This window comes from Camelus ferus, chromosome 17 (genome assembly GCF_009834535.1).
Source record: "Camelus ferus isolate YT-003-E chromosome 17, BCGSAC_Cfer_1.0, whole genome shotgun sequence".
In the NCBI taxonomy this organism is placed as follows: domain Eukaryota; kingdom Metazoa; phylum Chordata; class Mammalia; order Artiodactyla; family Camelidae; genus Camelus; species Camelus ferus.
In genome coordinates, this window is record NC_045712.1 from 33,979,580 (window position 1) to 33,994,797 (window position 15,218).

Here is a 15,218-nt window from a genome sequence, read left to right on the forward strand (position 1 = left end):
TTGGCCATCTGTGTCCCCCGGTGCTCATCAAGGCAGCCGTCCCAGACCTGCCAAATCCAAATGTGTGGGAGCATCTTTATACAAGTGCCCTTCTAGCATCTCAGCCTTTGAGAGTCTGGTTCCTGAGACTGAATGTCCAGGCTCCCCTGGGGATCCGGACACCGCTGCCTGCATGGAATCCCAGCACCCCCTCAACCCACCCTCCTGCCTGCACCTCTGGGGCCAGTTTCTCACCTAGATTCAACTTACACCAGTATTTATCGAATGACCGACTAGATACCAGCCTCCACTAGGCATTACAGACACAAAGCAGAGTGAGACACCATCCCTGTACCATCAGCGGCAGCCCACGTTTCTGGAGAACATCCCATTGGCTGGACACCATCCAAAGTCACTTCCATACGTTATCTAATATAAACTTGAAGGCAGGTACTATTATGATGCCCACCTGGCAGACGAGGGCTGGCGGCTCAGAAGGGTCAAGCAACTTGCCCCAGGCTGTACAGCTAGGAAGCAGCAAAGCCAGGATTCAGCTTTTACTTGGTCTAAATCCAATGCTGGCACTCGTAATGACTTTCTGTGGCCTGCTTCCTCGGGGCCTAGACAGGCACACAGGTGAAAAGAAGCCATTGCAATGCTGTCACAGAGATGAGTCCAGGCCACAGTCCAGGCTGCGAAGGAGGGAGTGCCCTCTGGAGACCACCTGTGCAAAACTCCGCATCCCGGCCCTTGTCCTCACTTGCAGGCAAGTCTTGTTCTCCTTGGCCTGATTGTCCATGGCCCACCTGCCCTGCTAGGACTAAATCAGCCATGACAGCCATCTCTGGCTTCTCCCTCCTTCTTTTCTGATAACAAAAGATGAGATATGGGTGGGACTGACCCTGCTTGCCTGGTCACACCAGATGGTCCATCCCACACAGGACCCCGCCTGACCAGAGTCCTCTGGTGCCTTGTGTCTAGTGACCAAGTCAGAGATGGAGACATATTCCAGGCTGAGCCAATAAGAAGCTTCCCTGCAGCTTTCTAAGAACCACCTCTGAGATCATCTCTCCTCTGGGGTGGCTAAGCTGGGATGTCAGGGGTCTTGGGCTGCCCAGCACAAGGAGAGTCGGGCCTGAGTCCTGATCTAGTGATGCTTAGATAAGATTTACCTCTGGACTTTTCCAGCTTACGGAATCCCATGAATTTCCACCTCTGCCCACGTGAAAGAATACTGACGCACTCTGCACTTATATCATTGTGAAGACACCAAAATGACCACAGGGTGAGACAGCCTTCTGAAGACACTTCACCAAGCACTAGAATTCAATCAGTTTCTGCAAAGGGACCAATTTCCAACCAACCAGAGAGAGCATAAGGTCCTGAAAGGCTGGGACTCTGGCTTCCCAGAGTGCTGATTACAAAGACTTGCATGCAAAAGGAACTCCGTATCGCCAGGAGGAAATGGAGACAGTAAACAGTGGCCACCTCTGACTCTTGATTTTTTGAAAAACAAACAGAACAAAAAAATCATACATTCATGTCAAGATGGTACTAGCCGACAAAAATTTTTTGACAAAATGATTCCTGAGTGAAATCAATTTCTTCACCATGAAAGTCTTGCCACGGATGGCTGCATTTGGTTTTCAATGCAGGGCTAATCATGCTTTTAAGGGGAAACCTCAAAACGGCTACAACAGATCCTAGGACTTTATGAGCTGAAAAGTTCTATTTGCAAAGGGTACATCTCTGTCTCCCTCAGACTATGTCAAAGGTGGGTCATTTCTAGTGCTGGTCACTTTGTATCGACAAAAAATGCTGGGTTATAACAAGACTCCTCCTTCACTTCTCCAGAGGAGACCATTCAAAAGAACCCGTCAGAAAACCTGAAGGCAGGGACTAAGGAGGCACCATCCTCAATCCCAGCTCTCCCCTCTTCCATCTCATCAGGCTCTGCGTCAGTGAGGCCTGTCCCCTTTTTCTTGCTCTTTGCTCGACTAGATTTTCTCATGTTGGGTTTCCTTTCTTTGGGGACATTCCATGGTTTTCCTAGTTCTGGGGTTCCAAGCAAATAATGGTAACAAATAAACAAACAAAACTCATTAAAACAAGAATCTCTGTTTCTTTTCATTCTTATCCACTGCTTTTCCACACTCCAGCTTGTTTTCTCATCAAATAACAACACTGGAGACCCACAGATGTTCCCCATTTAAATGCTGTATGGAAGCACTGGCCATCTCCCAAAGCAACTGTGCTTTTCTTTGCAGAGCAAAGGCTTTAAGGGCGTGTCTCAGAGGGATGGGGCTTCTCCAAGCTGTCCTGGAAGGTCAGCTTAGCCCTGAACATGGCAGCTTGGACTGCTGACGGGCTAATGTTCTCCCGGCCGTGTCCGACCTTGCCGAGCCCTGGGCTGCCGGCGCTCCGTCACCTCACCACCCCTGGCTTCCAAAGAGCATCTTAGCCTGTACTCCGCCGCACCTTCCATCCGGACCCTTGTTACTCATCCCCCCTCCCCCATCTTCTTCCTTTCCCTGCTCCTGGACACCTCTCTTCTCTCCTCCCCTTTCCAGACTAATTTCTGTCTCCTGTTGTTGCAACTCCAAATGTTGTCATCTCCTTGTTTTCACAAGGAGCTGGGACGCCAGGGCTGGAATATCAGACTGCAGGGAAACAGGAAGGCCCTGCAACCACTCGTCACACATCCTCAGCTGAGGTGAGCCGCACTGCTGCCTACCCAGGAGCCCAGCAGCGGGCTGAGGCAGTAAGCCCAGCACTGAGTCTGTCACCCGCTTTCCCCTGTAATAACTCCCTGCGTCTCTCTGGGACCTGTCTGCACTGAAAGCTTTTCAGAAATGCTTGAGATAACAGGTCTGAGGAAGTCCAAGGATACCTTGGAATGGCCACGAACAAGTGACCCCCAGTGGTCAGGCCAGGAGTTTCTGGATCTCTACTAATGATACTATTAATATTAATACTAATACTTATTATCATCGTTAATAACAATGCTTAGTACTATTGCTACCAATGATACTTGTCATTAACGATAACAACAGCAGCAACAGCTATTGTTTTCGATCTCTCAGCCTGCACCAGGCCCCGCAATAGCAGCTCTACGGACAAGGACTCACGTAAGCCTAGTACCAGAACTTCATGGGAGATAACCCCACTTCCACACCACTTTAAAGATCAGGACACAGAGGCTCAGGGAGGGTAAATGATCTGCTCAAGGTCACAGAGCTAGTAAATGTGATTCTCTCAACTATTCCACTCTGTTGTCTCCTTTGGGAGAGCTATTCCTCTGTGTGCCTGTAGAAGGTACCCCCTAAACATTCCAAAATAATTATAAAACACTCTGCCTTACTGTAAAAAGCATGCTGATATTTAAAAGGCTCTGCTGTAGGTCACTGTAAATATCAAACTACATAAAGTACCCAGGGCCACTTTGTAGCATCTCCTGTTGTCTGTGGCCAAGTCCGGGCCCCTCCCCCGGCTTCCAGGCTGAGGCAGAAAGAGATGGTGGGGACCGCTGGGCTGAGCATCTGCGAAAGCAGAACATACTCAGGAATAATCCCTCTTGACTATGTCTTTTGCTCTGTTTTGCTTTTGGCAGTAGTAGGGGGACATGAATCTGTCACTCACAAATAAGCAGCAAAGGGCTCAGGGGAGGGTGAGAATCTCTGCGTCCTAAGGAGAGTGACAGATCTGTCTTCCTAAAAACTCAAAGGCTATGAAAGCTGGAAGCCGCTCCCGTCTGAGCTGTTTTCTCCCTCTGTACATTGTCTTCAAGGTGAATATGGGTGTTGTGAGGCTAATCTGCTGGATCCACAATGTTATTGATCACTTACTGCCGAATCACTGACCTGAGCCATCTCTCTAACGTCCCTGTTCTTTTGTAATCTGATCTTCGATTTCCTTTGCATTGTTTGTGAATAGGGTGTAATGAGGAGTGCACTGGTGTTTCAAAAATGTCTGTGCCCATGTATCCACCCAGCTACCCACCACCTTCCCACCCCTTCACCCACCTCCCCATCCACTCATCCCCTCATCCGTCCATCCATCCATTCATCTAAGTGTCCATGAACCTACCCATCCGCCTATCCACTCATCCATCCATCCCTTCCTTCCTTCCTATTTCCGTATCAGCCTCCCTGATCCAAGTGCCTTCCATCACTAGCTGGTTCATTAGTGTATACATATAATAATATGTGACTACTCTCCCTGAGTCCAGCATCTCTCTTTCCAAAGCCATCGATTACACCAAATTAATCCTCTTTAAACTTGGATCTGACCACATCACCCCTGAGTCAAGAACCTTCAGTGGTTCTCCCATGTCTGGAAAATAAAGCCCAGCTTCTTGTTCTGACACCCAAGGACCTCCTTGATCTGCGTCCAACCTGCCTTTCTTTTCCCCCCCTTAATTTCAGTGCTCCAATGATAAACACACATTGTTAAAACACACAGAAGAGTAGACAGAACAGTAACAAACACCAGCGAACCCACCATCCAAATTAGATAACCACGAAGATTTTGCCATTTTTGCTTCAAAACTACTCTTAGGAAGCCAAATGCTGTAGAGACCCCTGAAGTGTTCTGTCTCCTTCCTCCCTCATCCCCCAATTCCTCTCCTCAAGCTGGTATATATTTTTATACAGTCCACCTTTGTATAACAGCTCTATTTCAGACAGGTGTCTAACAATATAAATAATATGAACTGTTTATGTTTTAAACTTAAAAAGCATTATAGTGTACCATGCTTTTTTTCACCCAACATTGTGTTTTCAACTTATATACACATTGATATACGTAGATCTTGTTCCTTCATCTAAATGGTTGTATAATATTCCACTGAATGACTACCCATAGCTTATTTAACCATGCCGTTCATGATGGCCATTTAGGTGATTTCTCTTTTTTTCTTCACTATAAACACTGTTGCAGCAAACCTCCTTGTACAAGGTTTTGGGAGTGTGCAGACATAGCAGACTATCTCAGGCTATACTTAGAAGGTGAACGGCTGGGATACAGGGTGTGTACCTCTTCCTTCTGTTACTAGATACCTCAACCGTTCTCCAAAGGGGCTGGACCGATTTGCATGTCTACTAGGAGGGTACAAGTGACCCCGCTGCCCCACATTCCTGCCAACACTTCAGATTCTTTTCCTAATCTAATGGGAGTCAAACTGTGTCTCATTTGGTTTTATTTTACCTTTTCCTGATAACCAGTAAGTCTGAGCATCTTTTCTTATATTTTTAGCCATTTAAATGTCATTTTCCGTGATTTACTCATTTATATCTTTCACCCATGTTTCTGTTGGGTTATTTGCCCTTTTCTGATTTATTTGTAGGAGCTGGTTTGTATATTCTGGGTATTAATCTTTTATTAATTCTGTGCATGCCAAATATCTTTTCCTTACCAGGTCTGTCTTTTCCCATTATTTATTTCTTATGGTTGTTGTAGAGAAGATTTTTAAAGTTTCATATAAAGAAACTTATCAATATTTTCCTTTACGGTATGTGCTTTTTTTGTCTTACATTTTATGTTTAAGCAGCCTTTTCCTACCCTCAACATTTTAAATGGAATCTTCTACATTTTCTTAGAGAATGTTTAAAGTTTTGCTTTTTAACTTTAGCTCTTTAATTCATCTAGAACATATTTTTGTGAATTAAGGTGGAGGTCTAATTTTTTCCATATTAAAAAAAAATGGTGTGCATGTTTAAACCAGTTCCTAAAAAATAATAATAAATGGACAAGCAACCAGTGGAATCAGCCTCGTTTACTAGACAGTCTATCCTCTCCCTGAGTCTGTAAGGAACCACTGCCATATACTGCATTCTCGTTCGTGGAGGGCTTTGTGTCTGGCTCTGCCCTGGCCCGCCGGTTAGTTTACCCCGCCCTGCGTGAGTACTACCTGTTTTACTATCACCTTAGAGGAAGTCTTGATATCTGATGAGGCAAATGCTCTAGCAAATACCAAGAAATATAACCTACAGACCTTAATTTCTTTTTATGGTGCAATAAACTTAGAAATTAAAAGCAAGTAGAAAGCTTTTTAAAAAATACCTTTTGAACTAAAATATGCATAATTCTGAAAAATTTATGGGGCAAAGAAGAAACTGCAAAATGGAAATCACAAAATATTTATATCTGAATGACAATGAAAATATCATTATAAAAATTTCTAGGATGCAGCTAATTTGTAGCATTAATGGCATTAATTTTCAATCATTCTTATTTTCCAATATATGCAGGGTTTATTTATTTATTTATTTATTTATAATATATGCAATTTTAAATTACATTTTCTAACTGGATGTGGCAGGCACATAGGAACGTTATTAACTTTTGTATATTGATCTTGTAATCAACCATCTTGTTGAACTCTCTTCAGCAGGAAGTATGATATTTGATGCTGGTTTTTGGTAAACACCCTTTTTATCAGGCTAAGGAAGTTCCCATTTATTCCTAATTTGCTAAGAGTTAAATGGTGAAAAGTTAGAAGCATACTTTTTAAAAGTCAAGATGCCATTTCTCTCCCTTTTCCTGCTACACTATACCAGCGGAGGCCCAAGCTATTCTATAAGGCAAGAGGAAGAAATAAGAGGTTATAAAAAAAGAAAGACCTCCGTCAGTTAGAATTAATCAATGAGTGGCTTCCTGAGCATACTGTCTTATTTCTGACCATCTATTTAACCTGTGTGCCCTGAACATTCCTTCATCCCACCTCCAAATTTAATTCTCACTACGCTCTTTCTCAAAGTCCCAATAATCATCCTAGTAATAGCTAATATTCAATGATTGTTTACTGGGTACCAGAGGTATTTTACATCATCATTTTTTAATCCTTACAACAACGCTATGAAGGAGATTTTTTATTAGTTCCATTTTGAAAATGCTGAAACTCAGAGGATTTAGGGATTAGGCTGGGCTCACACAGCTGGAAAGTGGCAGAACAGGGCTGAGCAGACTCTGCCCACACCCTAACTGCCGGACTAGACTGCAACGCTGGCTGACCTGTTCACAATACAGGACTCAGACTTTTCCGCCCACGGGCCTTGGCTTTGGCCTGGAATCCTCTCTCTCACTTTTCTTGAATCTCCACCTATCTGTTGAGGACACAGTGATGCACCACTCAGATCCCTGTCAGGACTGGAGGACTTATTCCCCGGCTGGAGGAGGGCTGCCAGCAGACCCCCAGCTGTCAGCCCTATTCAGAACTGCCTCACCAAAGAGGCATCTGCCCAAGGCCACACCCCCATCTGGGAGCTATAAAGGCCTAACTTCCTAGCCACATTCCAGGACAACTCGGAAGGGCCTCCCCAGCCTCAGAGCTCCCCAGGAGTCATTTGAGGACTTTGTTGTGACTGCACATTCCCTGAATCCTGCTTCCCTGCCTCTCCTTCTGCAAGTGGGGACCCCAAGAATGGTCACTACTAGACCCCTGCACATTATCACTGTCTCACAGTCAGTTTCCCTGGAAGGGAGCCTAATCCTCAGTTCAGGATCCACTTCAAATGCTGCACCCCCAACACAGACGCTTCCCCAAACTGCCCCCCAGCCCAGATGAGAAGTCCTCCTCCCTCTGAGCCCGCTGTATCTTCCCTCTCCACTGTATTTACATCACTGATACACATCTGTCTTCACTCCCATTCTGCACTGTGAGCTCCAGACCATGTCTGACTCCTTTCTCCATCTTCTCTAGCACCTGCCTTTACCACCGAGCATGGGCTCTGGAGTCAGATGAGTCTGGATGCAAACCCCAGCTCCACCTTTATTTGCATCAGTTTCCTCATCTGCAAAATGAGGGTGATGACAGCATCTTCCTCTAAGGCTTTCAGAATTAAACATATATAGAATGCTTAGCCCGCACACAGTAAGCACTCACTAATTGTTTATCTATCATTATTGTTCATCTGTTCTCAGGATAGTACTAAAATATGCTTTTTGAGTGAGCTGGAAATGCCTAATGGGGACCAGCTCAGCAGGCTCGACTAGCAGAGTGCGCATTCACAACTCATCTCCCTGGGAGACAGGGGAGATGGCTGAAGGCTCCTCGTCCCCTGGCCGTCAGCCCACTTTGCTAGCTTGCTCTCTCCAGGCAGGCTTCAGAGCTGGACCCTCCAGCATGCAAACCCTCACTCTCTCCTGCAACCGAAAAAAATAAAAAATAAATGTGGCTTTGAAGCCAAGGCCATGGGTGCTTTTGATCTTGGTTACAAAGCAAGGCAATTATTGGATACAAAAGCCCTGATTTATTTATGAAATGCGACGGACATCTTCAAGGCGGGAACGAGAAAGCTCACTGAAGACCAAGCCCTTATTGCCACACAGTGAATGGCTGCTTTCAAACACAGACCCCCCGAATGCCCTCTCTCCTCTTCTAAGAGTCCTTCCTCATTAGCGCTCCCTTCAGAACACCGCGGCTGCCAACAATCAAATTCACTTCACGGCCGGGGCAAGTAATTAAATTCTGCAGGCATCAGAGCAGAGAATAATGGATGGCTATTGTGTAGGAAGCTGATGCTGGAAATGGAATGGGCTTCAATGCCCAGTCTCAGAAATGGTCGGGGCGGGAAGGGGGAGCAGGCAGGATGCAGATGGACCCTCCCTGCTGCTGCACCACGGGGGGCCGGGGACTCAGTACTGGACCTGGAGAAGAACACCTGCGCTTGGGGCCAGACCCTGCCTTCACCTCAACTTCCTCACCTGGAAAACAAGGAGGTCGGACTCGGTAAGTCATTCTCCCTGTGTGGGCCCCAGATCAGCAGCATCAGCAGCGCCTGGGAACTTGTTAGACACGCGGAGTCTCAGGCCTCACTCAACCTAGCGAATCAGAAACTGTGCGGGTGGGGCCCAGCAATCCGTGTTTAACAAGCTGTCCAGGTAATCCTGACGCTACCCTTTGTGACCCACTGGTAGATCATGTTTCAGGGTGAGGCCACAAACTCAAACACATAAAGGGCCAGGGAGCTAAAATAAAGAAGTAGGTGTCACACACCAGACAGCTGCAGGGGCTGTGGGACAGTGGAGAGAATGTGCCTGGCCCGAAGGGCCAGTGGCAACTCAGCGCCAGACAATTACTGCCAAGAATGAACCCCTGTGGGTCTGGTACTGTCAGAGCTTCTGGTCTTCCAAGAGGAACACAAAATTCTGATGTTTATGTGAAAGCCCACAATTTTAAAGTATTGGTTGAATTTTTCTTAACATAGTGAGGGTCAAGCAGATTACACCTGAGAACCAATTCAGCTGTGGACTGCCATTCTGCAGCCTGCATTCCAGGCTGCCCTGGACCTGCGTCATGACATACTCTGTCCACCGTCCTCTTGCCTTTCTCCTAACACCGAACTCCAAACCTCCCTTCCCCACTTGGGGGACTCCTCTTCATCCTTCAACACCTAATTCAAAGATCACATCCACTGTGAACTCATTCTCCACCCTCTGCCCCACTTTCCACCTTCTCCAGTAAGAAGATAGAGATGAATCAAACACGGGGCCCAAGAACTGACATGAAGGAGAAGGTAACACAGAGGAGGAAGACAGGGAGAAGTTACAAAAACAGGCCTTTCCCACAGACAAGGAATGAGGATCTCTTGGAAAAGTTACCCTACTGCTGCTTGAAAAATCATTTCAGGACACTGATCTCATTTGACCAGAATGTAATAAAATGAAGTTTTAAAAAGGGCAGATACAAAGACACACAAGTGCAGAATTCATAGGATAGATTAAAAACCATTTGGTACAAAATCCCCAGGAGACTGGAGCTGAGAGTTCAGAGTGAGTCAACCATGTGATGAGATGATCATGAAACAGGCAGGCGCCTTCATAGGTTTCCTTATCAGAAATAAAGTGTCTAGACAGCCCTGCTCTACTTTTAGCTGGTCAGGCCTTCCTGCAGTGTTCTGAAAGGTTCTGAATGTTCATTCTGCAGGTCAGAGAAGACCTGGAACATGACCCAGGAGGAGAGAAAATGCAAATCAAAATCACAGGGGGTCAACAGAAGGAACCTGGCATGTCTACACAGAGGTGGGAAGGGCCTGGGTGTGTGGTCATGATTTCTGTCTCCGAATAACTGACAGGTTTCCGTGTGGATTTGATCTGGGTGGTCCACAGGATGTCAGCCTGGGGCTACAGGGGGTGGGCCATGTGGTCGTCACATAGAGACTGACTACACCCAAGCCCTTCTTACACCATTCAAAAAAAAAAAAAAGAAAGAAAGAAAGAAAAAGAAAAGAAACAAAATTGAAGCAGAGCTGCAGAGAGATTGAGTTCTGACAGTATCTTTTGTGCCCTTGAAGCCCCCCACACCTGAAGTCAGCCTCAGCTCAAAGAGCTGATAAGCTCCCTTTCTTCCCTCCAGCCAGGTGAGCTGCGTTTTTGCTATTTGCAACCATAAGAGTCCTGATCACTACGATGGCCTCTAAGATCTCACCAACTTCTGTCCTGCTCTGGTGGATCCACATCTCACACTTAAAGCATTTGCCCAGAAGAAACCTACTATGGCTGTGGACTGTGAAGTGCTGCCTCCAGTCCCCACTGCAGAAGGGGACATGGACAATCAGGAAAAGGAGTTATTAAGTCAAAGGGCATCCTGCCCCTGTGAGAGGCTGGCAGGTGGGGCAGCTGCCCAAGGACTAAGCTCAGGAAGAACACCTGGCCTGGAAGCCATTCCCTCCTCCTGCGGAGGCAGGGCCAGAGTATGACTTGGGGGAGGGTGAAGGACTCCCACCCTCAGCTGGGAAGGGAGACTCCATTCCTCGGGATCACTAGCAAGCCACCCTTTAATGAAAACCTACTGGGTCCCAGGCCTGTGCTGGACACTGGGCCTACCTCTACCCTTTCAAGTTAGTCCCTGAAGTTGGCATTCTCATCTCTGCTTCCCAGATGAGAAAATTGAGGTTCAGAGAGACTTGCCCAGGGTCACACAATCAGTAAGAGGCGCTGCCTCCTGCAGGTGTGACAAATGGTGATTCTTGGGCTTTACTTCCTCATCTGTAAAATGGGCTGGGGGGACGATCCTGTTCCCCAGGCTGACCAGAAACCAGCCTCTGCCACTGTTTGAGGTCTACAGGAACTATTATTATGTAAGGCTGCAGCCCTCGGTGCTGAGATCATCTCTAACTGATGTCACACAAGGGGGCCACACTGCTAAATCAACCAGCAAGGCCCTGTCCCTAGCTCTCTCTTGACCCAGAGGGGCCGGGTCATTTCCTTTGTTCCACAGGCACAGGCCTGGTAACGAGGACACCAGGAGCTCAGCTGTGGACCTTTTTTCATTATTTTCCACCCTGTTAACCTCCACCACAAGTGAGGCTGCTGTCAGCCTAAATGAGACCTGAAGAGATTTATCTCGCTTGTCCTGGGGCTCAGCTCAGGAAAAGACCCTTCATTTCCCGAAGGCCCTGATGACCCTTTCGCTGCGAGTCCCTCCCACCCAGGAAAAAAGATGTGACAGTGGCAGTGGCAGGCGGGGGCTTGAGATAGGACCAAGTGATCTGAGTCACTTTAGATTGGCTTTGCAAAGAGCTATGTGATATTTTTTTATTATTGCACTGTATTTATCTTCCTAATTATGTTTGCTTATGCAAATATTAAACTTAGACTACATCTCATAAGCACAGCCCCAGGAGGAGACCAGAGTATACTGTGTGGGGAAAGGGGATTAGCTTGCAATTACAGTTTTGTTATAGAAGTCATCCTCAAAGTGGACACTCCATGTACAGACCTGGAGCAATCCCGGTCACCTATTCCATGAAATTGGCACCTGGCAAGAACAGATATGCTAGATGATTTTAGTAGTAATAGTCTCTCACACTCGTACAATAATAGCCAGCTTTCCTGAGCACTTACTCAGTGCCGGGTGCTACTTTCCATGCTTTACTTGGAATTAACAACCGTTTTAATCCTAGCAGCTGCTCTGTGGGTATTTCTATCCCATTTCACAAATAAGGAAACTGAGGCTCAGAGAGTTTAAGTAACCAGCCCAAAGACACACAGCTGATAAATGATGGAATCAGGAATATGAACCCAGAAATTTAAGAATTCTGGACCCAAAACCATACCCTGAACCACTTCTCAGTAACACCTCCCTCCTTCTCATGCTCCATCTCACTGAACCCTCACACTGCCCCTGAGAATAGTTGTTCTTAACCTCATTTGATAAACAAACAAATGAGCAAATTTTGACCCTAAAATTCCTGTTACAGAAATTGATCTTAAGAAAATACCAGTTGCCTATCAACCAATGAATGGATAAAGAATATGTGGCATATATATATACACAATGGAACATTATTCAGCCACAAAAAGAATGAAATCCTGCCATTTGCAGCAATGTGGATGGACCTAGAGAATATTATGCTTAGTGAAATGTCAGAGAAAGACAAATACTGTATGATATCACCTATGTGTGGAATCTTAAAAATTACACAAATGAATGTATATTCAAAACAGAAACAGACTCACAGATATAGAAAACGAACTAGTGGTTACCAAACTGGAGAGGGGCAAATTAGAAGTATGGGATTAAGAGATACAAACTAAAATATATGAAATAGATAAGCAACAAGAATATATTGTATAACACAGGGAAATACATCTATTATTTTTACATTAACTTTTAATGGGGTACGATCTGTAAAAATACTGAATCACTATGCTGCACACCTGAAACTAATAGAATATTGCAAATCAACTATACTTCAATTTAAAAAAATAGCAGTGAATATGATAAAGGTGTATGTATAAAGAAGCTCACAGCAGCATAATTTATAATAATATGCAAATCACTGAAGTGTTCAACAATAGGGATTGGTTAAATAAATTAGGGTACATCTATATCATGAACTACTACATAATCTTTCCAAATGTTATGGAAGTATGCTCATTGATATGGGAAAATTTTGTGACCCAGTGTTCTGTAACTTGTTAGGTGATATCAGCAGAGAGTAAAATCATACATGCAGTCTGATCTCATTTGGGGAAAGTATATCTGTATTGCCCAAGTGCCCACCTTTTTGAAGAGTCTGATCACATCCTCGCTGATCTGGGAGAGGCGGACGATGACATTGTTCATGAAGATGTCATTGAGGGTGGCATGGTCTCGGCTCTCCCGCCTGGTCTGATGCAGGACTAGATACCAACAGTTCACAGGCGAGAGGAGATACTGGTCCTTCCTGTGGAAACCAAGACAGCTCAGGTTGGCTTCACTGGAACTGCCATCCATACAGTTTCTATGTTGTCACCCACTCTGGCTCTTCTGACCATCACAGGGCCCTTTCAGCTCATTTTATTATAACGTATTTAACAGCTAGGGCCACGAGGGCAACAGAGAGCATGAGGGCTGAAACAATCCTCCCAAGGTCACAGAGCAGCGCTGGGGCCAAACGCCAGGACTTTGACTGTAAGCCCTCTCCCTATTGGGCACTTGCTGCACGCGTCCCTCCCTTCTGGGAAGAAGCTGTCTTCCCTGGAGCTAAGAAATACTAAACCAATTGTGTTTGAAATACTTACATGAGTTCCAGAAATATCCAGTGGAAAGAACACAAAGTGGACCCTTCCCTTCCACTCCCTGCCCCCCCCAGACCCAGGTTCCCCTCAGGGTCTTAACCTCTTTGTCCTCTTCCAGGGTCAGTCCTGGTCTCTTGGCCTCTTGGCAACACATTCCGTTGCCCCTCAGTGGAGCTGAAGGCCCGGAGGATTTCAGGTTCTACACTTGGGAGGAGGAGCTGAGGAAAGCTGCTTTTGAGTGAAGTACACACAAGACAGATGAATCTTTGTCCTGCAACGACTGATAGACTCACAGCGTCCTCTAGCTGGGCACTGTGCTACAACAGGGGTTCCCACAGGGTGGGGGTCCCCAGACCAGCAGCAGCATTGCCTGGGGTCTGTTAGAAATGTACTCTCGAGCCCCACTCCAGACCTGCTGAGTCAGGACTTCCGGGGGTGGGCCCGGCCACCCAGGTTTTAACAAGCTCTCCAGGGTGCTGATTCACACGAAAATTTGAGAACCACCGGTTTCCCAAAGCTTGTGAAACGGGATATTTCCAAAAATGAAATGGGGGCATATCTCTCCAGTCTATACTTTACCAAAGACCCCCTGTTAGCCTCAGTAAAGCGTGTATATATCCTGGCATCCAGGAAGAGAAGGGAAAGGGCAATGAGAAGCCAAAATCAAGCCACTAATCCCATGTTGCCACATGGGACATCTGGGCTGAGGGCTTGACCTATGACCCTTACTCCACTTTCCAAGGTGGGAGGGAGAATGGGCAGCGGCCCATCCACCAGCTGAGGGTGACTGGACCCCCATCCCTGAGGGTGGGTCACCCCTGGGAGCTGGCCATGGTTCTCTCAGGAAACTCGGCCCCCCACCGTCAGTGTCTTTGAGGAGAGAATTCTGTGGACTCCCAGTATGACCACATCATCCTCCCACAGCCAAGTGGAAGTGTGGGAGGGGGTAGCCCTGAGGGCCTCTGGGCTTGGCCACAGCACACCCACCCCTCACTCCACCCAAACCCTGGGCTTGGGAAGGATGGGGCAGTGGATGCGAGGCGCTTGACTTTCCTCTTTGTCACCAAACGAGCTAAAAATTTGTCTAGGTAGCAGGGATTTGGGAGAAGGGAATTTGGTTTAGATAGAGGATGGATATGTTAGAAACCATCTGAGGAAAAGGGAGGAGACGTTATGCTATAAGAGAAGTAAACCGATTTCTCCTTCGCGTATAGCCTAGAGAAAAAGCCAGAACACTGAGATCCAACGGCCCAGCCTGAATCCCTCAGCATTTACTCCGTGTCAGGTCTCGGGTGGGCCCCGGGTGACAGTGACACAGACCTGCCTCGGAGGGGCTCCCTGTGAGGTGGCTGCGGTGGAAGGATACAGAGGGAGGTGGGCAGATGCTATGACGGAGACACGCGGGGCATCGGTCCTGCGTGAGAACTCGGAGACGGTGCACTCTCCTCCCGGGCTCTCCACGTCCCCAGCACACAGTCCCCTTTGCTTTCCTGCCAGCTTCTTTCCCACCTGGGGCCTTCACGATGGCTGTTCCATCTGGAATGTGTGAGCCCCTACTCCTCTCTCTTCCTCTGGGTCTCAGCTTAAATGATACTCCCCGGAGAGCGTGCCTCTGACCATACTCTAGGGCAGGAGTTCTCAAAGTGTGGTTCCCAGACCAGATGCCTCAGCTTCACCTGGAAATCTGTTATAAACGCAAATTCTCGGGGCCACCCTGGGCCACTTAATAAGAAATC

General features: G+C 46.7%; 1 protein-coding gene across 7 annotated transcripts in view; it reads right to left on the minus strand.

Moving 5' to 3' along the window:
- SRGAP3 (SLIT-ROBO Rho GTPase activating protein 3) overlaps nucleotides 1–15,218 on the minus strand; it is a 287,702-nt gene that overhangs the window by 83,916 nt on the left and 188,568 nt on the right. For all 7 annotated transcript variants that reach the window (XR_004312261.1, XR_004312262.1, XM_032458881.1 and 4 more), the window contains one exon: nucleotides 12,986–13,148. Coding sequence is in view for 5 of the 7 variants with exons in the window: in XM_032458880.1 (XP_032314771.1) it covers nucleotides 12,986–13,148 (163 nt within the window). In the remaining 2 variants the exon portion in view is untranslated. The remainder of the gene's footprint in view (nucleotides 1–12,985; nucleotides 13,149–15,218) is intronic.